Source organism: Ptychodera flava, chromosome 17 (assembly GCF_041260155.1).
Source record: "Ptychodera flava strain L36383 chromosome 17, AS_Pfla_20210202, whole genome shotgun sequence".
Lineage (NCBI taxonomy): Eukaryota > Metazoa > Hemichordata > Enteropneusta > Ptychoderidae > Ptychodera > Ptychodera flava.
The window spans coordinates 18,039,941-18,065,910 of NC_091944.1; the positions used below are offsets into that span (position 1 = coordinate 18,039,941).

The following is a 25,970-nucleotide window of genomic DNA, read 5'->3' on the forward strand; positions in this document are numbered from 1 at the left end:
TAAGTAAGCATGAAATTCTAATAAAAGAGATAAAAAATTCCCTCAGTTGAACTACGACGTCTGACCTGAAGATATTGCTCTGGTAGAGTTCCCACTATTTGCTTCGTCGATAAAACCATTAACCCCAATTCCACTGATGCGTTTGCTTTCAATTACACAAGTGTCACGAACTCGCGGTACATCCCCCGGCAATTATGACTACGATCAGACGATAAACATTTTTTGCTCTACCAGTTTTCACTGCCAAATACCCGAACTGTATACGATTCAAAATATTGCGAATTTCCCAATTGGCAATTTTAATTCATTACCAAACTATTTTAGAAAGACTGAAGACTTCCATATAAGAGTATGTAATGTATCTAGGCTTTTCATGTTTTAAAAACAAAGACGTGCTCCAAGATTAATATTGAGGGCGCCATTTAATAAACAAGCGAGCCATCATTATTTACGGCCGAGCAGTCGAAGGAATTTCATCGGAAACTCTGAAATTTCGAGTAAACCCCTGCCAACCCTGATGAATTTGAGTAATCCCCCTCTCTAACACAAAAAATTTGACTGACCGCCCATAATATTAGAAAGGTTAATTATCAAGACATGTACTTTATGTAATTAAAAAAAATACAGCAATAGTAAAGACCTTTCATATCCTGGTGTACCCTGCTAGATTATCATCGGCTATCTCATGAGAGTTGAAGAATATGAAACCAACAAAATGAAATTCAAAGTCACAATAAAATGCAGATAAAAAGCTCACGCTATAACCGGTATCCAACCATATAGATAAGTATGATGACAAGGTTTTCACTAAGATATCTGACAAGGCAGAATTTGAAAGTACAGCGGGGAGAACACGTGGGGGGCTGAAGGGGAAAGTGTCAGAGGAGGTTGTGCTCTATCTTGTGTGAAAAAAAATGAGAAATTGATGTGTGTAATGGTGCAGTCTTGTGCAATATGAGAGCTGTTTTCAATTTGTAATTTTACTACGTAAAAGTGTAAGAACACGTATGCCAAGAGGGGAGAGCGCGAGAGAGGGGTGTCCCCCTCTCGCATCGAAAATTTTGAAAATTTTTTTGATGTGTGAAATGATGCAATCTGAGAAGCGTTTCAATTCATTTTGCACCAAAAATTGAGTTACCCTCCCTTCTTTCTCTCCACATTTTGAACAACCCCCTGTAGTTTTCAACTTTTTGAGTGACCCCCTCACATTCCTCCGACCCCAGGCCGTAAATAATGACGGCTCCCTAATCTTTCTATATTGTTCACACGATACATCGTTACGAAACAAGATATTATACATGTCCTCTTTTCGAATTAAGAGTCGATGTTAAATGATATTCCGTATTGAAGCCGGAAAGAAAGTTGCCGCCCCCTATCTGGAAGGCAGCATGTCAGAGTCATGCCCTTAAACACTGAAAGAGAGCTATGGCTCTAAAACTTTACGCGGCACGAATTTCTTCTATAAGGGGATGGTATTTTGGGTGGAAAAGGTAGAGATGTCATGAGAAGAGCAGGAACAGCCAAGATAGTTTCTGTTGTGTTCAACCTGACATGAAAAAGTTGCTATAAACGGAATAGCATCACGCTGTATTGAAGAAAAGGGTTAAAACGTAGCTTATGGTCCGTGAGCACTATGCACTACATGCCGATTGTGAAAGATCATTCCTTGGTGCGCATCTAATGTTGCACTTGTTACTCAGTATATCCAGATATTGGAGATGAATGGCGCATTCGTTGTTGCTGGAGAAGAACTCTTAGCGAATCGGGAGAAGTGATTGATGCTGTTTGTCAAAATTTATGATGCTAATTTATCGAACAATCAACAGCACCCAGAGCTGTAACTGATTATAGTGATCACGTCATCTCATCACATGGTCTTTGTAAGGGCATGCTGTCATTGCCCATGTATATGTGATACCCCGGGTTCCAGTCGTAGACTTCCATCTATTGGAAATCATGGACGAACCGAAGAAGACACGCATTGCAGTCGCTACTCGCAGTTACGTGGTTGCCGCAGCGTTCGCTCTTGCTGTATGCGCCCTGTGTTGTAATGTCGTCACTGTTGTGTGGCTGTACGAGATGAACATCAAACCGTTGGTCCAAGATGTCAGTACATTACAAGAGAAAATCAAAGAGATGGTGAGTGGTATAACCAAGTATTGCCTTTGAAATGAGTTATCTAATTTTGGGAACTCGAATGTTCATGCCACGGACGAAAACGTGTATTTGGTGCATTCAAAATAGTAAATTTATTACGTTTTGGCAAACAGTGCGTCTCAGAGAGAGAGAGAGAGAGAGACAGAGAGACAGACAGACAGACAGACAGACAGACAGACAGAATTTTCACTGAGTGTGCAGTAGGACATACAATCTTCCAATCTGATGAAAATCAAATGTAGAGATAGCCTAGCCCCTCGCCGGAGAATTTTTTTGACTACGGAGATTAGCCTTCGCCCATACTCCAAAATTTTCGAAGGCAAAAATACTCCGGCGAAGGACTAGGCTAATGTAGAGATGGCGACGTTTCCGTCGTTGCGTGTTCTCTGCTCTTCTCGTTACGTTAGCTTTGAGCGGACTACTGTCAGATATCAGCTAACATGAACAGCAAGGAACAAGCGAAGGTGGAAAAGTCGCCATCCATACGTCTTATTTTATTCAGGTTGAAAATCTTCTAAAGTTCCAATCAGGTCCGCTTTGCGAGGGAAGGGATGACTTGCCCTGAACAATGCGAGAAATCAGCAGTCAACTTTTATGAAGATAAGGAGTCTGAACATATTCTCCTTAAAAAGTCTGTTAAAATGAATTTATCTCTCATAAATTATACCATAGACCAATCTCGCTCTACGGTGACACTTAGTTTGTGACAGTAAACCAAACATCTACGTTTTGAATCATCCCCAGCTAACAACCAAAAAGTCGTGTTTATTTGAGCGATATATCGTGACTCTAAATACGTTCAGAGCACGAATTCAAACACCATTGTACCGCATATTTTCTTTGTTCTCAAACATGGTGTAATTTGTAGTACTTCAGCTTGTCCAAAGGAAATTCAAACCGGCCTGAGCCAGTTGAAATGCTTTGTACATTCAAGTCAGAATTGAACAAACATACATTGACAAAAATACTCTCAATTTATTAATTGGAACGGATAGAAGTTATGTGTCAGATCTACGAATACAATCTTCTTTTCTCAGGCCTCCCGACCTATGTAACAGTAAACGATATGATGAGAAGCTCGAGAAACTGATCTCCTAGGGTTTTGCCTTGTTCTATCGTGTCATGTTTTTTATATATATATATATGAATATCCTAGAATGCCACCATGCTGAGTCATACAGTTCACAGTGTCGTAAACCTCTAACTATGCCTCTTTACGGCAGTAACGGAGGCGTGTGATTTTGCATTGTATCATGGAGCTGACTGAGTTGAAACACGGCTGTGGTACGCGAGAATGACAATAAGTCCCAAATCACGTTTCCACGTACATGATGTCCACAAGAGGAACACTGCGCATGATTAGACACAAAATCTTGCAGATTATTTTGAAAGTTGCACATAGAACAATAAGTTTACTACAAAATGAGCCTAAATTTAAAAAAAAAATTTAAGTCCATTAATGTATTATGAAGTGTTTCTTCACCTTCGATAAGAAATTAGCATTTTGTGATTGAGTATTAAAACGGAATATTAGCATGATTTCGAATAGCCTAGACCCTATTCGTCGCTTTCGGCCTTCGTCCACAGCCGAAAGCGACGGATGGGGTCTAGGCTAGATTTCGAATAGTTCAAGCGTAAACTGTACATTTACAGGTTGCAAGCTAGAGAGGAATTGTTCTGTATAGCGTCAATGAATCGGAATAGATGTAGTTAACACCCCTAAGAACGGGTTTAAGTTGTGTATTTGATGCGATTTTCCTACTTGCGAACAAAAGTATTACACAAGTTTGCAATCACATTAAATATTCTCGACATGTCAGGGGACGGGCGATCGTGTCACTCATCTCAGAGGCAGCATACCTGAACGGTAGAGCTGTCCTGCATTAACCCCTTGAGTGCTGTAATTTTTCCCACCAAAATTTTACTGCCACATTTTACAAATCTTCTATGAATTTTTCTGAATTTTTTTATAATTTTTGACCAAAATGGACATCATACTTTATTGGCTACAGTATTTTATCAAAATTTTGGCAAAAATCTGAGAAAAATTTACTGTTGTGTATTTTATAAAGGTGAGAAAAATTGACGTTTGCGCTCAAAGGTTTAAATCAGAAAAAGCAAAAAAGGAGAAGTAAAACCTAACAATGTATGTAAAATCTGCTCCTCTGTGGAAGCTGCGTCTTGAGGAAGAAGCGAGACATGGTGTAAGCAAAGCTACACAGACATACCATGAGAACGAAATGCTTGCATAATCCTTTCCTCTGGAGACATACCTAGTTTCGGTGAATATTCAAATTACGATTCATGTGAAGATTTTATCGCTCAAGCTATTTATGTTTCAATGGGCCAGAAAAGCCCGTGTAGAGACGAAGTGCTCAAATAGGTGGCCTTCAACTTCATATTGGAACAGTGAAATGCCGCAGAGGACTGAACAAGTGCAAATGTATCGATTGATCCCACGGATTACGAATCAAAGTTGCTCGCAAAATTTTGTTCATGGACCAGTTTAATATACGGAGACATAACGCTGTATTTAAGCGATAACGAATCCCCCCGACCCATAATGGACGAAGGCAAACTTTGCACGACATAATGTACAAGTCGAAGTAAATTTACTGTCGTGCAAAGTTTGCTTCGTCCGTTATGAGCCGGGAGGGTGTACATTACAACTGCAATTATTTTATAGTTTTGGCAATGGCAGTGAATTTGTAGATGTAGAAAAATCCAACTCACCGCACATAAAGAGGAGAGATGATGCAGTGTCTATTTTGTGAAGCGAACACTGCGCCTTCACCATTGTAAAAATTGAAGTACGTACGGCGAAATAATATCAAGACCATAGACCCAATTATTGTGTCACGGTCCTTCTGATCAATTTTGAGAGGAGTGGTCGACTTTACAATATCTATTAATCGGGATGTTTCATCGGCTACTTATCGTACAAATACAGAGACAATCAAGTGAACGGCCTGTCTCTTGTACAGAAAAAAAATCGAGGGAAATTGGATTTTACTTGATTGTTGTGATTAAGATATTCATTTGCATATAAAGTACGTATGAACGCTGTTGAAGTTTACTGTTCTCCTTAAATTATCTCCCAGTTACCTTTCCCCGCGCTTTTCGGCTCGGACAAATCTTGTGTTTAACTTTCTATTTCTCGATTTAACGTTGATGTTCAAACAGGAAAGTGTACTCCATGGTCAGCCTGTGCGTGCAAGTGCGAGTGATCGCGAGATCATCGTAGCCAAGCGTGACATCACACAGGGTATCACAGGGACTACAGGTACAGTTATCAATTTGTATATTTTGTCGTTAATCTGTCGAATTTCATTTACTAATTATTATCTTCATTTGTAGTAGTGTTGGTATTGGTGCTACTACTACTACTGGTGCTGCTGCTATGAGAGTACGACTCGCTTACTCACTCACCAACTCACTCACTGACGACTGGCTGACCTACTTATTTACTTACGTATTTACTTAGTATACTTACATACTTACTTACTTACTTACTTACTTTCTTTCTTACTTACTTACTTACTTACTTACTTACTTACTTACTTACTTACTTACTTACTTACTTACTTACTTACTTACTTACTTACTTACTTACTTACTTACTGATTAAAGAGTATCATCGCTTATCCACTTTGACTTGCTTTCGTACAAATAGATTATTCGAAGTCTGACATCATTGAGCCCCTTAATCTCAGAAGGCTCAGATATAGAACTGCCGATATCTAATGCAGTAAGTAATTTCAAATTCCACCATATCACCGTGACTGTTCAGCTGCACCGGTTCATGACCTCATCTTTTGTTGACGTCATCTTCGCCACACACTTCACTTCAATCGTTGCATTGCACGATATTTCGGGCAACAGCCCAAGCGAAATATTACCTGAACCAGCACAACTTTGACAACTACTTTAATTTTCATTGAAGGTGATTCTCGACCATGCAGTGTTATGGCATTCCCAGGACCCGCCGGTGCTCCAGGCCCAGTGGGACCACGCGGGATGCCAGGAGTTATTGGCTCATCCGGCCCGCAAGGTCCTCCTGGTCGCGATGGAAGAGATGGGCCGCCTGGTGAGAGGGGAAGTCAAGGACCAGATGGGGAAACGGGACCGAAAGGAGACCAAGGTTCAACTGGAGAACCTGGAGAGCCTGGAGCACAGGGAATAGCTGGACCAAGTGAGTCGCCGACTTGTAGTAAACAAATATCGAACCATTTTACAGTTTGTGTAAGGCATATCTCAAACTTTGTACATTCAAAATATCATCTTTAGTCTAATTTCAGTTTTGACGGTACTTGGGACATTGCATCCATCCTTAGTCCATATCAATAATATATCTCGTCGTCAGTCTTTTAAGAAAATTATAATCGTCGTTTTGTTGCAGCCGCCGTTATCATCAACACCATTATCATCGCCATCATCATAATCATTATCCTTGCCTTTGTCTTCATTGTGTTGCAGAGGTTATTCACTTTGACACGTGACCAATATGTCAAATTTGCTATCATTATATAATGTGCCAAAAGGGTCGTTCGCTTGTCACCTTTCGCCTACTTGAAATTAAGTCATAAACAGAACCACAAAATCATAATGATATTGACGCTGCCGTGGTAGAGGGTCTTATCACCCATGATGTCAATATGCACAGGGGAGATATGGCGAGTTTATATCTTTGCAATAAACAGCCTAGAGATTGGTATACCACGAGATTTTTACCATGACTCGCTATCGCTCGTGCATATACGGCGTGAACTTTTCAAAGGCGTGTGGAATTTATATCATGACAGTATTATTGACGTCTGCACACTTTTTCCTCTAGCTGAGAGCTCGCGCGTGTTGAACGGTGGTTTATTGCAAATGTAGCTTGATCTTTTTCACGGCCATTCAGATGACGGCATATAATTCCAGATAAACACTGTACAGTATATGGGACGAGCGTTTACGAATACGGGCGAGGAAGGGAGACTACCTAACAATGTAACATTGAGGCATACGAAATAAACAGTGTTGCCTTTGGCGATTTGGAGCAAATTCTCTGTTTCTGTATCTCAACGACTTCTCATGCACTTGCTATTCCTCGATGAGTGACAGTGAACTATAATGAAAATGATCGCTATCACTATTATCACTGTGTGTGTCACTGCCATTCTCTTGTCATGTCTGTCTGTTGCTGACTCTATTTTTGCTACACAATATTTCAGAGAGCAAAACATCGCTTGACAAACGCATCCTCATTTGAATTTTCGAGTGCATGAAAAGTGACAAGCTGCTCCCGTTTTCTCATTAATTAGTCGGGCTACGTGGTCAGAAAGGTGAACCAGGTCTCCCTGGTCCAACAGTCGCTCCCCCGAGCATACCAGAAATCGTTGACGATCTACGGGATGCTATTCGGGATGACATCGGCACTGTGTACGTAAGGTGGGGTAGGAAAACGTGTCCCTCTACGGCAGAACTCGTATACGAAGGTGAGTTTGACACTTAGGATATATCATTCATGAACTCGTAGGTAACCGATGTTTTCACGTGTTAAATTTCAGCTCGGTTAGGCTGGAGTGTCTACCGCTCATACATTCAGTATGAGGTATACGATATTTTTCCATTGATTCAGGGTCTATTATCGACTAGTCGTGTTACTCTGCGAAGAACAACTCAGTCACTGTTCTTACGAATAGCAAGAGCGTTGTTCACAGTTACAGTTTTGTTACTAAATACATGTATAGCTGTACGCGTGCGACATTGGACTACACTGCTTGAAATGTGGACAAATGTTATCAATGTTGCATGCATGGCTGTTTTTGCAACTTGAACTCTGCGTCGTAGATATGTTTATTAGTATTCATTGCTACACTACCAGTCGCCTACTAAGATGTGTTTTCGTCGTTCTTGCATGCGTAATTTTCAAAAGTGTAATCTCAAAATGCAGACAAATATTTATTTTTGCATATTAATGAAAGAACAGTGACGTAAACTGTGAACAGCCCTATTGGAAGATAGGTTAAAAACAATATAATCTACAATATCAAACGGTGGTATCGTTTCACAAATTTAATTTGTCAACAAGCTGAATAGCGAAATCGTACGCAAAATTCTGCTCGTGTTCATTACAAATATCTTGTTACTAATTAGCTGTTGACATCCGATTTGTTGCAGTAACATTTTGTTGCTGTAACTAATTTTCACTGTGAGACCAGTTGTGAAAGGAAACGAAAAAGAGAGCGCCCCCAACAGTCGCATCTTCCAATGTAAAGCTCGGTATGCAATAGCCATTATTGAAATGAGTAGACGGCAGCAGGAGCTAAAACTTAGTTTCCAAAGTATATACTTATGTGCTCAGACCTATGCCGACACACTGACCTGAACATGCAGCTCTATCGTATTTGCTCAACGTTAGACTTAAAGGCTACATGGGTATAACAGCTGTGAAGTACATGTGTAGAGACATTTCTGAGAAAGGAAATTTCTAGACAAACGGAGTTATATTATATTAAATACCATGGTCAATCTTTTTTGTGGTTTTATTGACTCTGCTTGAATCAACATTCCTCTAAATTCGATGTGATCAAGCTTATGACATAGTCATTTTTGTCATGAAATTTTGCAAATTCAAACATTTTCTGTGCATCTATCATGTGGTAACTTGTGGAAGGCTGACAAAATTCGCACATTTTGGTCAGAACATCGTTGTCCGTTAAACCACCTATTGCTTTCAACGTTGGTATGTGTGTCCTGCAGAGTTATCCGATCGAGTAATGCACAAATTAAGACAACATTTTAGCACGTTTAAATATTTTTGGGCATTTTCTAAACATAATTGTGGTCAAAGCATCTTCACTGAACCCGCTCGCCTGATTTTCTTTTCAAAGTTGGTATATATGCTCCCCTCATGACTTCATTCAGAGAATCTTCAAAGGATGATGATATTTGCGCATGTAATCTTATTGGACTACATATAAATGAGAACTTAAGAGTCACCTATGTTAATAGTCTGCCTATTTGATTTGTTAGGTTCTGAGCACTGATTTAGTCTTATTCCCGAAAGTCATATGGCTGTAAATAAATTGAAGTTTCAAATTCTTATTGAACAGGGTTTTCTCTCGACTGCGCAATTGCGCAAATTTTGCATTTCTAGCCATTTCTGCCCTTTAAAAGTTACTGACAGCGTGAAAATCGCGCACAAACACAGCAAGCAAATACGCCCATATGATGGTGACCCAAGCGCATAGTGTAGTGACCTGTGAATTTGCTGTTGTTTCTGCCCCCTAATTTTGATGAATGGGGCAGAAATTGCCCCTTCAGTGAACATGCAGAGAAAACACTGAAATTGTCACTGTATTCTAATCTTTACGGCCATGATACATGTGTTACGGACCGAGGTTGTACGGCGAAAGGGCCAGATTGTGCGAGGGCCATACACCGCACGACTGAGCTTCGCAAAAACCCGTAAGCTTATAACGGCCGTAAAGATTTCATCATGCAATATTGTGCAAAGATTTGGAGATAGAAATACATGCGACATCAAACATTTCTCACAATTTTTTTTTATATTAATTTTTTCGGAAAAGCGATCGCTGCATCCTGTTGCGTATTGCTATATAATGACGTCATTTGTTTACCCTTGGAACTCGTATTTTGGCAACTTAACGTTCGTGTACCAACAAAGCATTAGGCGCAAATCGAGGTGTAGAAGCTTGACATCGGCGTCATGAATATTATCGTAAATAACATTTATACAGGCAGTGAGATGCAATCATCAGAAAAAAGTTCTATTGTGACTTAGATAAGGTTTGTGATGATTTGGCGATGAAATGACCGTGTTAGGCTTAGCTCAGTATTATCTAGAAATCTCATCCGATTTCGTTATTTTCACTGTCGCCCCTACTATCAGAGTTTGGAGACGTCCGAATCACGTTCTGGTCTTGTTCAGAGCGTTGCTGATAGCAACCACAATAAAGCTCGTTTTGAAATCCATGCGCTCGCCCATATTTGGACAAAGCATAGAATAATAGAGAACTACAGTGTATGGACGAAGTGCACGTTTGCCTGGGGGTGATACGGCAGATTATTACACAAATGTGAGGGCGTTTTTTCCCCCATAGATTTACACGAGAGGTGGTTCGAGATATAATGTATATTATTGAATAGCAGATTAGAACAGATGACTAAAACGCAGTTCGCTGGCACATCCCAGCGCTACATCGCCTGCTTGGTCGCCTGTTCATCTATCACATGGTATAGTGATGATTAAAACGTGGCCTTCGCTCGCCATCATGATCGATTTGTTTTTAAATTTCAGGTGTCATCGGCGGAAGTCATTTTGAACACGTTGGAAGTGGCGCAAACTATCAGTGCTTGCCTCTAAATCCCATTTACGACAATCCTACCGAGGGGTACCAGAGTGGAAGTTATATGTACGGCAGTGAGTACCAGACAGATTATTTTCCACCTCTCTCCGCCTTACATGATGGCGACCCGGTGTGCGCAGTATGTCGCGTGAAGTCCCGCGGCACGTTGCTCATGGTTCCCGCACGAAACGAGTGTCCTTCTGAGGACTGGACACGGGAGTACTTCGGATATCTCATGTCTGAACACCACACACACAAACGTTCGGAGTATTTATGTGTTGACCGTAACCCAGAGGCAATGCCCAACAGCGCAGGTAATGAAAATAGCGCCCTGTTGTATGTGGTGGAAGGAAGGTGCGATGCAGGGGGCTTACCCTGTGGTCCCTACTCTGCTGGATACGAACTGACATGCGCTGTATGCACAATTTGATCTGACCATCGTAAGAGCCAATCAAATATTGGAAATGTTACTGGGTCCCTGGAACACACGCTTGCTTAAGATACTCTACGATGTGTCCTTTTGTTTGTTTGTACTGCGTCAAATTTTATGCTTACATGTCTTTATTAATCACAACCACCGGGAAACCACAGAGACAAGCGTGGACGAAAGCAAATACAGTTCAGTGTAGCGAATCTCATAATGTTAATCTGCACGAAAGATATTCGATTCTATGAAACATTTACTTATATTGTTAATTAATCAATCAAAACCTACTGACAGATCAGAGTTAAAGATGCACCAACAATTGAGGCCGTGCTTGAAATTTACGACAATGACGGCGTATTGTTGGTGTGTACTATCCAGTTGCATATGCGTGTGTGCTAGCCTGCATCATGCACATGCACGGAAGCTTACAGTGTCTGAACTTTCAAAGTGAAAATGACACGAAACAAAAAGTTGAGGGAGAAGGTGCCTGAGGGACAAATATTTGGACTCACAAATTATTATTAACAATACTTGTTAGGGCTCATTTTGAATATATATTTGATCCATGGAGTAAATACAGTATTCACCCTTTCACTTTTGTGAAAATCGAGAATTGTATTTTTCCCAATAGAGTTACCACAGGGATGTCGTCCATTTTGAATTCCAAATGTCGACAAATATCGGGTAATTTGTTTTTATTTAGTAATTAAATTATCAAGGTGATCCCTAATCTTTATTCTTGATTTTGAAACGGAATGGTTAAAAGTTTCTTTACGCAAAGTCCGGGCAAAAGTCTTACTATTCGAGGTACGTACTATCTTAATCACCGACTTGCTGTCATGGTTTATCTCTGTACAGTGGCGGTCTTGTAACATTAGCTTTCAAGCACTTTGCCTGCAGTTCTTTCACTTAAGTCACCTCTGCATCGCCAAACACAAATCGTTTACACATAAGACTAGATTCGGCTGTATACTGATGCAAGTCGTTTCTACGACGGTTCAAAAAATTTGCAGTTTCCATTTCATGTACTTCCAAGCTAAGTGAAACTCCTTCTTTAGTTTAGAAGTACTTGATATCCCCCAAATTAGGTATCAAGGCGTAAACACAAACATTGAAAGTTGGCCATAATGCAATGTAAACAATTTGACTTATTGCGCGAAAATATTAAAGCTTTTCTTATCGAAACAGAACAATCGTTGAGGATTAATCGGAACATTTGGCTTCAGAGTGTAATACAGTAGAACATGGCAATTTCACACATTTGTTTAGCAGGGATTGCATCATCTGTGTATATATTTAGCTACGAGAACACAGTAGAATTTTGCATTGCGATAAGATGTACAAGATTTCCTTAATCGACGCCATGTGTTGAACTACAGGATAATCCTAATTTTGAATAGCTGTAAGCACAGCATTCGATCATGAATTATCATCTCGTGGCGCCTTCCGAGATACTCGTCAACTGAGATGTCATACATGAATGGCGCACTTATGATAGCAGGCAAATGGTGAACGCTTTTAGAAAATGTTGACAAAGGATATCCTAAATATCAACAATATTTGTTATTACTCTGCAGATCTAAATGTAAATTATTCATAGTATACAGATTACGTTACCTCAAAAGCCATATTAGGGCATTCCGTTTGAATATGCATGTATCAGTGGTACCCAGTGGTTCCAGTTGATTCTTTTGCATGTTGAAAGACTTCCATCTCTCGCAAATCATGGACCAGCCGAAGAAGACACGCATTGCAGTCGCTACTCGCAGTTACGTGGTTGCCGCAGCGTTCGCATTCGTTTTATGCGTCCTGTGTTGTAATGTCGTCACTGTTGTGTGGCTGTACGAGATGAACATCAAACCGTTGGTCCAAGATGTCAGTACATTACAAGAGAAAGTCAAAGAGATGGTGAGTGGTACATGTGTAACAACCAAGTATTGCCTGTATGAGTTGTCTAATAGTTGGGGAATCGAATACATTCATGGCACATGTGATTTTAAACTGACGTAAACGTGGAGCTTCTGCTAATGTTGCGAAACTGAACTCCACACTGTCTCAACGAGAGAGAGAGAGAGAGAGAGAGAGAGAGAGAGAGAGAGAGAGAGAGAGAGAGAGAGAGTGAGTTTGTGTGTGAGAGTTACGTGTTAGTCATATGTATACGTAGCACTCAAGCACACGTCAAAGACCCAACTACCAAACCAACACTCTTCTGACGTTCCAATGAAATGGAGTTTTCGGAAGAGGGGCTTTGGCTGCTGTTAACTTATTAATTACGACTAGGGGTGGACCATTTGGTATCCTGAGGGGTCTAGAAGATTTTTAAAAACAACATTCCCAGCAGACATCAATAAAAGCTAAATCATACATGGCTGGACCAAAAATGTGACAAATTAATTTTGTGAACGGAAAAAAAAATCTTTAGAAAAATACCTTCTTTCGGGAGTACCGTTTGTTGCGCATGTTTGCATTTTGAAGTGATTAGAAAATGTTTTGCGGGTTATGAATGTCGTATTAAATTGATGTCATTGACTGCTATTTAATTCTGGTTATCAGCCACTTCTCTAAAGCCCGAGGAAATGTCTGATTATTTTGGCTTGTACAGCTAGCGTGTACACGCAAGCTTATGGACTTGATTAAAAGACAATTGAAAGTCTATGAAATGGTCTTCTGTTGAGTAGTTTTACGGTGTTTCAGAACGTTATTCAGCCGCCTTCTATGTAATTTAGTTAGATGGGATCTGCCACAGTCGGATGACTTTGTATTAGGAAGAGTAACTGTTTTAACTAAATTCGAATTTCCTGACAGAAATGTTCAAACTCCCGTGCGCGAAGCTTGCGAGAGAAATATCAGGACACACCCCAACGCAGACAAACCTTTTTTTCGACACGACAGTTCATTAGAACTAGCAAACAACGAATCAAAATTCAATACTGCTGTGAATTTGATAGTGACATCATCTTATTGAGGACACCTATTAAAAAACCTTCTGAATGCAAAAAAACCTGAAGACATAGGATTGTAACACTATGTATTTTGAAGTGGATCATCTGAGATGAAATGTGATGTTGTAATGATAGATAGTCATTCCTGTTATCTGGAAGTGTATCATGCATCCTTTTACTCACTGTATGAATTCACTTTATGAGATATAAACGTTGTACATATGTAAGTAAGTGTTTAATTCCCTATACGTATATAATGTAGTAAGACGGATCGTTTCAAAAATACTTTGAATACATTACTTATGGGTCCTTCAAGGAGAACAAAAATATAATTCATCAAATTATGAACATGATTTTCGACGGCAGGGAATAAATAATACTTTATTGATCTTCTAGTCCTACAAGATATTAAATGGACCATCCCTAACTTTCTTCCTTGTGTAATCCGTATTACCCTTCCAACAGCCAGTCTGTGAATGTGAAGAGTCTAAACATGATCGTCGTTTAAAGTATGTCACAGTACATTTATTTTCGATTTTGAGATAGTGAACCTAAACTGTTTGTTATTTTAATCATGCCCCGACTAACATTCAAATAAAACAATCAAGGCGAAAGTTCCACAGAACTGCATCAACTAAATATTGCCAAAACGAACCCCCTTGCCTTTGTCTCTTTTCCCGACAAACGGTACAATTTGTACAGTTTATAAATACTAAAACATGTCCAAAGGCAATCTACGATTAGTCTCCGCTTCTTGCAGTAACTTTATAATGAAGTTCTTTCCAGGGTTGCCAGAATTCATCAAACATTCAGGACAATGAAACGCACTCAAGTTATGATAGTGATAGCAGTTTTCCGTTTGAACCGAGGTGGGTCAAACACAGAGCATACAATCCTTTTCCTGGGCCTCTAAGCACTAATCAGTTGAGAGTAAAAGTTTTGCAGAGTCGCTTGAAAATAAATCTTCTGGCCGGCTTTTTGCCTCAGTAGCTCTGGCTCTGTTTGGTTTTGTCTGTTCGAAAAGAATCCAAGAATATCATCGTGCTGAGCCGTCTAAACCAGTGTCATCCTAACTGTGAATATTGCATGGCATTGTACCGTGAGTCCCAGTCCTCCAAATTTCAAGAACCGAGACCGCTGAAAAAACAGAAGAGGAAGAACTTTCCCGATAGAAAAAAAGATAGAAATTGTATTTAACATTGAAACGCACTGGACAATTTAAAATTCAAAAGTGTAAATTGCTGTACTGGTGATTACATAGGGAAAATTCTGTACTATTCAGAGAAATTCACTAAATATGAAATGTTTTCTTTGATTTGGTTAGAAAAGGCTAATTTTGGCAGAGAAGAAATGGGGTAACAATGATTTGATAGAGTCCAGTAAGACGGGTAACAGAGTGCAACTTTCACAGAAAGATAAGAAGAAGTGTTCTGGAATCTATCAACGAACTGAAACCCTAGACACTATTGTGAACACTTTACTCAAGAGTTCCTAAAGAGCTTTACTCGGCCCGTGTTCCAGTGAACAGGCAAGGCTGTTTATCAAATTTGCGAGAGCACGTCTCTCCGGATCAGAGGCAAATCAAGTTTGTGTCCTTCAACAAAACTCACAAATTGTAACTTACAAACCGCTTTCACGGTTTAAATGCACTGAATGCATTTAACCCTTTCACCCCCAGTTCCCTGTATACAGGTCCAACTTTACCATAGAAAACAATGGATTTGGGACAAACCATGGTGGTGAAAGGGTTAAACCGAAAAAGCGAGCGACGGAAAGTATATGCTGATAATAGTCCGTATTATAATGAGTGTGGCGTGTACGTGCTAATCATTTTCAGCGATTTTGACCTTTTTCCCGACTCGGATATTCAACCTGCCGAGCTCGTGAATACCTGGCCATTATAGTGTACTTGATGTATAAGATACGCGCCATTACAAAAAGATGAATGGATCTCGAAATATTCTGCTCGAGGCGGTCTTTCTGCAATCTTCCTGAAAATGAGAAACCAAAGGCTCATGTGAGTAAATTTAACATATGTTTTCCAGGAGGACCGTGTGCTCCTCGTTCAGACCGCGGGGCTTGGTGAGAGGGATCGCGAGATTATGGTAGCCAAACGTGATGTAACACAGACTAACACAGGTGGGCGTTACTATAGTATATTTGTCGTCGAACAGACGAATTTTATTCTCACGTGTTTACACACGTGAGCATATGTCGCAGCGATGTCTGTCTGTCTGTCTGTCTGTCTGTCCGTCTGTCCGTCTGTCTGTCTGTGTGTCTGTCTGTCTGTCTGTTGGTCTGATATCTCAAAAACGGCTTATCAGATCAGAATCAAATCTGGTACATATATTCAGTTAGCAAATGGCAAGAACTGATTAGTTTTTGGTGGGTGTGGCTTGCATACTTTTTGCTCATTTGCATAATTAATGATTTTAGAAAAAACGGATATATATTAAAAAGGACTACACACAATTTGATGAGATTTGCTACAAATGTTGATCACACCAAGATATATCAGCAGTGGGAACCATTAAGGGTTGACATGAAAGATAAATGCTAATTTGCATATTTAATGAACTTTCCTAACTAGGGATATATGTCTGATTTGACTCGATCAAAATTAACCAAACTTGGTATGTATATTAAAGATACTATGATTTAACATTATTGAAAGTCGTTAAGCGTTTTAACTTCAGCCAATTCCTAATTTGCATATTTCATGAACTTTGTTAATTAGGGATATATATTTGAAATGACTGGACCAAAGTTGATGAAACTTGCTACATGTATTGAAGCCACTATGATACAACATTTTTGAAAGTCATTAAGCATTTTTACTTCAGCCAATTCCGAATTTGCATATTTAATGAACTTTCCCAATTAGGGATATATATCTGAATTAACTTGATTGTAGTTGTTGAAACTTGCTATATACATCAAAGATACTGTGATAAAACAGTATACTGTGATAAAACGAGCTAATAAGATCAAACACTCCGATTACATCACTTCTTTGGAATTTGATATCAACAATAACTGTAAACGTTTTTGGAGTTACATTAGAACTAAAAATAATACTCGGTCCATGTTTAGTACAGTAAGCAATGGCAATACACATGACGAAAGTTCACATTCAGCAGCGGAACTTTTAACCAACACTTTAGTTCCGTTTTTACAAAAGACGATGATTCGGTTGAATACCCTGTCTTTAGTGATGTCATAAATGATTCACTGTTGTTCATTCCTGTATCACTGGAAGAAGTGTACAAACAGTTGACTCAAGTAAATATACATAAGGCAATTGGACCTGATAACATTTCTGGTATTATCTTGAAAGAGTGTGCTGAGGAGTTATCCTACCCTTTACACACAATTTTTAATCGTTCACTTTCCGAAGGTAAATTCCCGGTTCGCTTCAAAGAAGCAAATGTAATTCCAATTCACAAATCCGGCGACAGATCAAAAGTAACAAATTACAGACCCGTTTCCCTCCTTCCAATTATAAGTAAATTATTTAAAAAAGGTTGTATATCAATATTTATATTCTCGCGTTAAACAGGGCCTGTGTGACTCTCAGCACGGGTTCATGAAAAACAGATCTGTGCAAACCAACCTGGTCAATATTCGGATTTTATTGCAGAGGTATTAAATAATAGAGGCCAGGTTGATGCCATTTACACAGACTTTAGCAAAGCATTTGATAAAGTCAGTCATAAACTTCTAGCTTAAAGTTGAAACACTACGGTGTGAGTGGCACAGTTTTAAATTGGTTCAACTCATACTTGTCCAACAGACGTCAACGGGTTATCGTCGACGGATGTTCGTCTTCATGGAGCCCCGTAACTTCTGGTGTCCCACAGGGGTCACTACTGGGCCCTTTACTTTTTATAATTTTTATTAATGATATGGGTACAGTGTGTAGACACTCGTTATGTTCTATGTACGCTGATGATGCTAAAATTTACAATATTATTAATTCAAGAGATGACTGTGTGCTGTTACAAGAGGATATTAAGCGACTTAACGAGTGGTGTTTAACCTGGAAAATAACTTTAAATAACTCTAAATGCTCAGTGATTTCTTTTACTAGAAAGAAGGTTCCTTTTATTTTTCACTATTCATTAAATAATATCCATCTACAAAGAGTTGATAAAATAAGGATCTTGGGGTAATATTTGCTAGTGATTGAGTTTTTAGTCCCCGCGGACGAAGTCCGGCGGGGACTTATAGATTGGGTCCCGTCTGTGCGTCCGTCCGTCCGTCCGTCCGTCCGTCATCAACAGTTTCTCAGACACTGCTGAACCAATTTCGTTCAAACTTGGCACAAAGGCATAGCACTATAACCTACAGATGCACGTCGATTTATTTTGTGATACGATCGAATTTGGCTGCGAGGTGGCCATTTTGTTGCGATTTTTCATGTCTTTGGACCATAACTCAGACATCCTTGAGCAGATTCTGTTCAAACTTGGCACAAAGGCATAACACTATGGCTTTCATATCCTTGTCAAATAATTGTGCGATATGATCCAATATGGGCGCGAGGCGGCCATTTTGTTGCGATTTTTCATGTCTTTGGACCATAACTCAGACATCCTTGAACAGATTCTGTTCAAACTTAGCACAAAGGCATAACACTATGGCCTACATGTGCATGTCAAATTAGTTTGCGATACGATCCAATATGGCCGCGAGGCGGCCATTTTGTTTGCGATTTTTCGTGTCTTTGAACCATAACTCAAACATCCTCAAACCGATTCTGTTCAAACTTGGCACAAAGGCATAGCACTATGACCTACAGATGCATGTCAAATATATTGCGATACAATCCAATATGGGCGTGAGGCAGCCATTTTGTTGTGATTTTTCATGTCTTTAGACCATAACTCAGACACCCGTGAACCGATTTTGTTCAAATTTGTCACAAAAGCAAAACAATATGCCCTCCATATGAACACCAATTTATTTCGTGAAATGATCCAATATGGCTGACAGGCGGCCATTTTTTTGCGATTTTTTCATGTCTTTGAACTGTTACTCAAACATCCTTGAACCGATTTTGTTCAAACTTGGCACAAAGGCAAAGCACGTACTATGGCATGCATATGCATGTATCAATTAACCTTGCGATAGGATCCAATATGGCTGCAGAACTGCCATTTTGTTGGAATTTTGCATGTCTTTGAAGCGTAATTCAAAGGTCATTACATCCATTTTGTCCAAACTTGGCAAAAAGATCAAGCACTATGGCATACCGTACATGTCAATTTACTTCGTGACATGTTCCAATATGGCTGCCAGATTGTCATTTTTTTCCAATATCGCTGCCAGATGGTCATTTTTGGATTTTTTCATGTCTTTGAGGTTAATCATATGCAAATATTCCTTAACCAATGTTGTTGAGACTTGGTACAAAGATAAAGTACTATTGGCATACATATGCATGTCTACTAATTTTGTGCTATGATCCATATGGTCAATAGACAGCCATTTGATTTCAATTTTGGTGTGATTTTTTTATGTCTTTGAAACATAAACATAGGTCACTGTCCCTCGATGGACTGATTTTGTTCAAACATGATACGAAGATAAAATACTATGGCTGCATTCTTGTGCACATTAATTGTTTCATTATATGATTCGAAATGGCTGATGGCTGATTACAACAACATACCCGATCCCATAGCATTTCCAAAATTCCACCAAACCATGTGTATAGTATGTGCCATCATGACACTAGAGGCAGTGAGGGCATCGTTATGTGTGATGTAATCAAAAGTTCCTTCAGTGGTCATTACCGGCAGAGATGAGTCATTTATTGAATGTTCCTCAGATTACTTTATTATGCAAGTCACAGGCCTGATGCACCCGTTGCATCAATGTCATTCCACAGCGACCTAGACCACAGCTACCTAGACACCAAAGATTATAACAAATGGACAAGCGGGGACTGTGTCATCAACGATGACTTGTTCCATGCATGTTTCCACAATTATCAGCAAAGCTTTTCACATGCTTGGCTTCATTAAGCGGAGTTGTAATACTTTTTCCAATATCAACTCCCTCAATTCACTGTACATAGTTTATATAAGAAGCATTTTGGAATATGCGTCTGTAGTGTGGTCTCCTTGGCAAAAAACAACAACAGGATAATATAGAACGAGTACAAATGAAATTCATTAAGTTTCTTTGCTTCAAAACTAATCACCCTTACAACAGTAATAATTATGAAGAGTTGTGTCAGCATTTTAATCTTTCACGTCTATATCATCGGAGACGATTTTTAGATACAATATTTTTATATAAATGTGTAAATAATATGTATGACTGTCCCCTTATTGTTTCTCGTATTACTTATAATGTCCCCCAGAAAACTACTAGAACTCGCACAGTCTTTAGACTTCCAGTTAGCAAACTCAATGTTTTAAGTACTCCGCTTTACAAAGATGTATGAGCACTTTAAATGAACTGTGCACTTCAAACCCCGCTATTGACATTTTTTCATTTTATGGAAGTTTTAGACGCTTGGTAAAACTGTCATGTTTAAATTTGTAGACGTTTTTGTTTGTTTTTCATTTCACTTACTTTTATAATGTTCTGTACTGTGGGTTGTATATTTGTATTTTTAAATTTCTGTATTTTTAAACTTTATGTTTTTTGGAGCCTGTAAATGGGACTTGTTCCCGTTGGTCTTCATTGAAATAAAATAAAGATAAAACATTATTGAAAGTCAAAAGACATTTTTACTTCAGTCAAAACCTAATTTGAATATTAAATGAATTTTCATAATTAGGGATACTTATCTGCATTGACTTGATCAAAATTGATGAAACTTGCTATGTACATTAAAGACACTATAATACAATATTATTGAAAGTCATTTAGCATTTTCTCTTCAGCCTCTTAATTTGCATATTTAATGATCTTTCCTAATTAGAGATATATATCTGAATTGACTTTACCAAAGTTGACAAAATTTGCTACACATATTGCTGATACCATGATACAACATTATTGACAATCATTAAGCATTTTTACTTAAGCCAATTCCCAATTTACATATTTAATGAACTTTGCTTATTAGGGATATATACCGGGATTTACTTGATCAAAGTTGGCAAAACATGCTATGTACATTGATGATTATACCAGGTACTAGGTTTAAAACAATATCGAAAGTCATTGCACATTTCATGTCAGCTAATTTATAATTTGCATATCTAATGAGCTTTCACAGCTCGGCATATATGGCTTTAAGGACTTGGCCAACGGTAATTACACTTGCTATATAAAATGGTGATACAATGACAGCAGTCAAAGAACTTTAATATTTTTATTTCAGCTAATTACATATTTGTATACTTCATGACCTTTTAGAATTAATCGACGGTGATTATTGTTCATTATGTTGATCATAATAATTTCAATGAAGTCACAAACATGTGGCAAAGGTTCAAATTTACACAATATATAACAACTTCAATATATAATGAAATACGTGAGCATTTTCAGTTCATATCTGGTATTCAATTATCATCAACGCTGATAGTAGTGGTCGTAGGCAGTAATAGATTTACTTGAAATGTGTGGTTTTCTGAAGAAAACTAATCTTTCACTGTCTCACGCTTTCATAGCAGTGAAGTCTAGCAGGGTTATGCTGGTAGATAATTGGGCGTATAGGCAATTCTCACAGTTGCACACGTTAGGGCTAACTATGTGATTTGTTGTTGAGGAGCTTTAGGATAACAACACTATTCATGCTAATTTTTCTGTAGGCTTACAATATCGGCACAGTCTTTCTTTTTTCATTTGCACGTTTTTTGACAGTTTCAGTTTCGTTAATTTAAAAGGTGATTCCCGACCATGCAACGTAGTGTCTCAGGCATTCCCAGGACCCGCCGGTGCTCCAGGCCCAGTTGGACCGCGCGGGATGCCAGGAGTTATTGGCTCATCTGGCCCGCAAGGTCCTCCTGGTCGCGATGGAAGAGATGGGTCGCCTGGTGAGAGGGGACGTCAAGGACCAGATGGGGAAAGAGGACTGAATGGAGACCCGGGCTCAACTGGAGAACCTGGAGAGCCTGGTGCTCAGGGAAAGGCTGGACCAAGTGAGTCGCCGCGTTGTGTTGAACAAACCAGTCTTAACTTGTGGACATATAAAATATGATACTTTGTGCATTCGATCCATTACACCATGTTCTGCATTCATTGGCGTTGCATTTTCCACATTTCGTCTATGCTGAGAACAAATAAACATCCGATTTCTTCATCATCATCATCATCATCATCATCATCATCGTCGTCGTCGTCGTCGTCGTCGTCATAATCACTTTGTCTCTAATTGTATCTTTGATTGTCTTGCTGTCGATTTCTCTGACTCCGTTCTAGCTGTCTGTCTGTCAGTCTGTCTGTCTGTCTCCCCTCTCTCCATCTCTCCCCCGTCTCTGTCCCTCTCCCTCTCTCTCTCTCAAGTAACGAATTTTGGAATATTACGTTTCGCGAAGATGAACTAAATAGACAGGACAACGTAACTTTTTCACAGTCAAATGAGCAATTTCAATTTAAACATGGTGTCATTTATATATAACTGCCCAGCGGCCTACTGTCACGAGTACGGATTTGCAAATATATCCTGCACTGAACCAACTTTGCGAAATTTAATAGCCTGGTTCCGTTTTCTCATTAATTAGTCGGACTACGTGGTCAGAAAGGTGAACCAGGTCTTCCCGGTCCGACAGCCGCTCCCCCGAGCATACCAGAAATCGTTGACGATGTACGGGATGCAATGCGAGATGACATCGGCACAGTGTACGTGCGATGGGGAAGGAAAACGTGTCCCTCTACGGCAGAACTCGTATACGACGGTGAGTTTGACACTTACGATCTATCTTTGATGAACTTATAGCCGACACAGTATCGTTTGTTTTTATTGGGGTTTCAGTTGGTAAGACTGGCAAATCATTTTCTCACACAGCACTACATTAACTGCACATGCAGGTGTATATGTAACATGCTATAGGAAGTTCAGCATTTTTTGTACCGATTAAGTCCTCACTTGTCCTTATGTGTACTCAAATTTGTTATATCAACAAGCTGGTGGGCGGGTCAGATGTATGAATATCGTTTGAGCATCGTTTGATGATTTGGTTGACGAGATCTGGTTCGTATACGAAAAAAATTCTGATTTTGTGACATTTTGAGACCCTAGTCGTGAGAGAAAACGCGGAAAGTAGCCCCCTCATGCGGCCGATGAGTGTGACTCCTATTATCGAATTTACGGGGAAAAGCAACAACGTTATCTTATGGTCTTAACTATTTACCTATTACACCCAAACCATAACATTCGCCCGAACAGCTTAATTTTTGGCTCGACATTGAACTTGAACCCTACACGGAGAAAGAGATAGAAGTACACTGTATTGATACCATGACCCTCTGGAGTTACGAGAATGAGACACTTTGTTCTGTTAAATGGGGAAGGGCGACGGCACTCAGGCTGATAACGATTATTTCGACTGAAAACGATTATTTCAAGATCAATCCTTCTCATTTTTTCTTCATTGCAATTGTTTGAGTCAATATTTCCTCTGAGACCATAAATGATGTTTGCAATTGTTTGTTATTTGTTTGTTTGGGCTTATCATGATAGTATCTTCATGATATTGTAAACACCTATAGATCGATCCCGAGAAAGTCATATCAATTGCAGGCCTTTTCAGTCTAAGAGAGAAACTCTAACGGTCACTATACAAAGCTTTAATAAAATTGGCAACTACAGTCATATATTAACCCAGTGATCAAACGATCTGCCTCTAACTAGCGATAATTTGTCTCGGCATATGGTGTAGAACAAACTACTCAAAGTTGAGACTTAGACTTAGACTTGGGAATTACAGAACAAAAAATCAGTGATTATTAGCTATTTTTTCCCATTAAGAGTATTAGTGGCACACGTCGCCAACCATACCCCGACAGCTAATCGAATGTCAAATTATTTTGCCTTGTAGGTGTTATCGGTGGAAGTCGTCATGACCACATGGGAGGTGGCGCAAACTATCAGTGCTTGCCTCTAAATCCCATTTATGACAATCCTACTGAGGGGTACCAGAGTGGGAGTTACATGTACGGCAGTGAGTACCAGACAGATTATTTTCCACCTCTCTCCGCCTTACATGATGGTGACCCGGTGTGCGCAGTATGTCGCGTGAAGTCCCGCGGCACGTTGCTCATGGTTCCCGCACGAAACGAGTGTCCTTCTGAGGAGTGGACACGGGAGTACTACGGTTATCTCATGGCTGCTCATCACACACACAAACGCTCGGAGTATTTATGTGTTGACCGTAATCCAGAGGCAATGCCCGACAGCGCTGGTAATGAAAATGGCGCCTTGTTATATGTCGTCGAAGGCAGGTGTGATGAAGCAGGTTTACCTTGTGGTCCCTACGCTACTGGATACGAATTGACATGCGCAGTATGCACAACGTAATATTCGCTGAATGTGTTATTTCAAAGCCCCATAGCTCAATGATCCTTTGTGCATTTCTTTCCGACATAGCAAAACTAATAAGGTTTAGCATTCATTTATAGTAGTGGCAAACATTCGACTTACTGAATGTTCGCTGAAAGAGCAAATCGTGTACTGGATATTCAAAAGTCCACGAAACAGATACTTTACTGAAGATATTCCTTTCATGTGGCGTTCTATGTCTGTGTGTGTTTGTTTAATTTGTTAGTGGAGAAACCACAAAAAGCAACTATAGAAAAAAGCAACATTTTGCAATACGTTTGTTAATTGTTGACCCGAAGCTTAAGTAAAGTTCAACTGCACAACTTTGAACTTACTTGGACAGTGTTGACTTCCTAAATATTTTGCTTTCAATAATTGTCAAAATGTAGTGTGGTTGTACATTTTTATCTGAAACCAACAAGAATTCATATTTATCGTTACACACACTTATCACAGAACCGGGAAATAATTGAAATCTTTCTGTTTTTTACTGATGTCCAACCTTGGAAAGTTAGTGAAGCTGATGTTAGTTTCATTCTTATCAGTTTATTTGGTTTACATGTATGTTGAACGTTTTATGCGTGGTTTGTTTGTGTAATACGTACACTCAACAATTTCAAGTTTGGACCACCAAATATTTACTGTCGATCACTAATATTGAAAACTGGTCGTTAAAATGGATTACTACCTGAAAATTGAAAATTCAACTCTTTGCAAATACTATAGCACTTTTTTCAGGCCACTTGTTGAAACATCTATTTTGAGGGAATTTAGCTGACTGCTATGCCAAGTGAATTGGTACTGTAGATTTTGTGTGTTCACGCCCCATGAAAAGTAATGCATTGAGTGAGAATGCGATGTTGCTCATACAGAGATGTAGCCTACTGATACTGAAAGACATCGAGCAATATTAAATTATCGCTATTTTGCATATAATAATAATCGTCATAGAAACCACTAGTCTAATAGGTCTTAAACGTTTGAAAACTTTTCATCAAACTGCCAGTATAAGTGTCCATCTCGTGTGGAAGACAGATGGCTAAGACATTCCAGGCCTATAGAGGGCAGTTTTCTATGACTGTGTATATATCGGGGTCTGTAAGTATAAGCCATACTGAATTTTTCTGCCATAAAAATATTGCCAAAGGACCCCTGTGCTACTTTATCTGCTATTATGCTATGTACATTCTCTGTATATCATCCACGTCTATAGTAGCTTCAGGGGCATTGGCCCTATATTTCTTCTTGATTTCGAAACGGAATGATTTAAAGTTTTTAGCTAATAACGGAAAGCTCAGGCAAATGTTAAAGTCGTTCAATTTTGAGGCGCATATTACATAAATCACCAGGTTGCTATGATAATTATCTTTATATGGTAGCAGTCCATTGACGTCAGCTTTCTAGCACTTTTCCTGCAGTCCACGTCAGCTTTGCATCTCCAGACACGGGTTGTTTACAGATAAGACCAGACTGTATGTCAGGTCGTTTCTATACAGCGTATGTCATGTCATCATAAGCTCATACAATTTTGAACAGCTGTAAGCATAGCACGAATTGTCATCTCGTGGCGCCTTCTGAGTTAC

At 39.3% G+C, this 25,970-nt stretch overlaps 2 protein-coding genes across 2 annotated transcripts; both read left to right on the forward strand.

Annotated features, from left to right (window-relative positions):
* Positions 1-1,675: 1,675 nt before the first annotated feature.
* On the forward strand, positions 1,676-12,849 carry LOC139115667 (short-chain collagen C4-like). The gene is made up of 5 exons (XM_070677960.1): positions 1,676-2,139; positions 5,341-5,440; positions 6,101-6,349; positions 7,464-7,637; positions 10,466-12,849. Exons 1-5 carry the CDS (start codon positions 1,957-1,959, stop codon positions 10,942-10,944), a joined length of 1,185 nt encoding a protein of 394 aa, XP_070534061.1. The 5' UTR covers positions 1,676-1,956; the 3' UTR covers positions 10,945-12,849.
* Positions 12,667-25,019, forward strand: LOC139116650 (short-chain collagen C4-like). The gene is made up of 5 exons (XM_070679244.1): positions 12,667-12,849; positions 15,929-16,022; positions 21,734-21,988; positions 22,571-22,744; positions 23,888-25,019. The coding sequence occupies exons 1-5, from the start codon at positions 12,667-12,669 to the stop codon at positions 24,364-24,366; spliced, it is 1,185 nt and encodes a 394-aa protein (XP_070535345.1). The 3' UTR covers positions 24,367-25,019.
* The last annotated feature ends 951 nt before the right edge of the window (positions 25,020-25,970 follow it).

What these genes read in the sequence shown, in the direction of transcription:
- LOC139116650 (XM_070679244.1), top strand. Translation starts at nt 12,667, where the DNA reads ATGGACCAGCCGAAGAAGACACGCATTGCAGTCGCTACTCGCAGTTAC. An exon ending in TGTAACACAGACTAACACAG is followed by an intron (nt 16,023 to 21,733) that starts GTGGGCGTTACT and finishes TTAATTTAAAAG; the next exon opens with GTGATTCCCGACCATGCAAC. An exon ending in TCAGGGAAAGGCTGGACCAA is followed by an intron (nt 21,989 to 22,570) that starts GTGAGTCGCCGC and finishes CTCATTAATTAG; the next exon opens with TCGGACTACGTGGTCAGAAA.
- LOC139115667 (XM_070677960.1), top strand. Translation starts at nt 1,957, where the DNA reads ATGGACGAACCGAAGAAGACACGCATTGCAGTCGCTACTCGCAGTTAC. An exon ending in AAGAGAAAATCAAAGAGATG is followed by an intron (nt 2,140 to 5,340) that starts GTGAGTGGTATA and finishes ATGTTCAAACAG; the next exon opens with GAAAGTGTACTCCATGGTCA. An exon ending in ACAGGGAATAGCTGGACCAA is followed by an intron (nt 6,350 to 7,463) that starts GTGAGTCGCCGA and finishes CTCATTAATTAG; the next exon opens with TCGGGCTACGTGGTCAGAAA.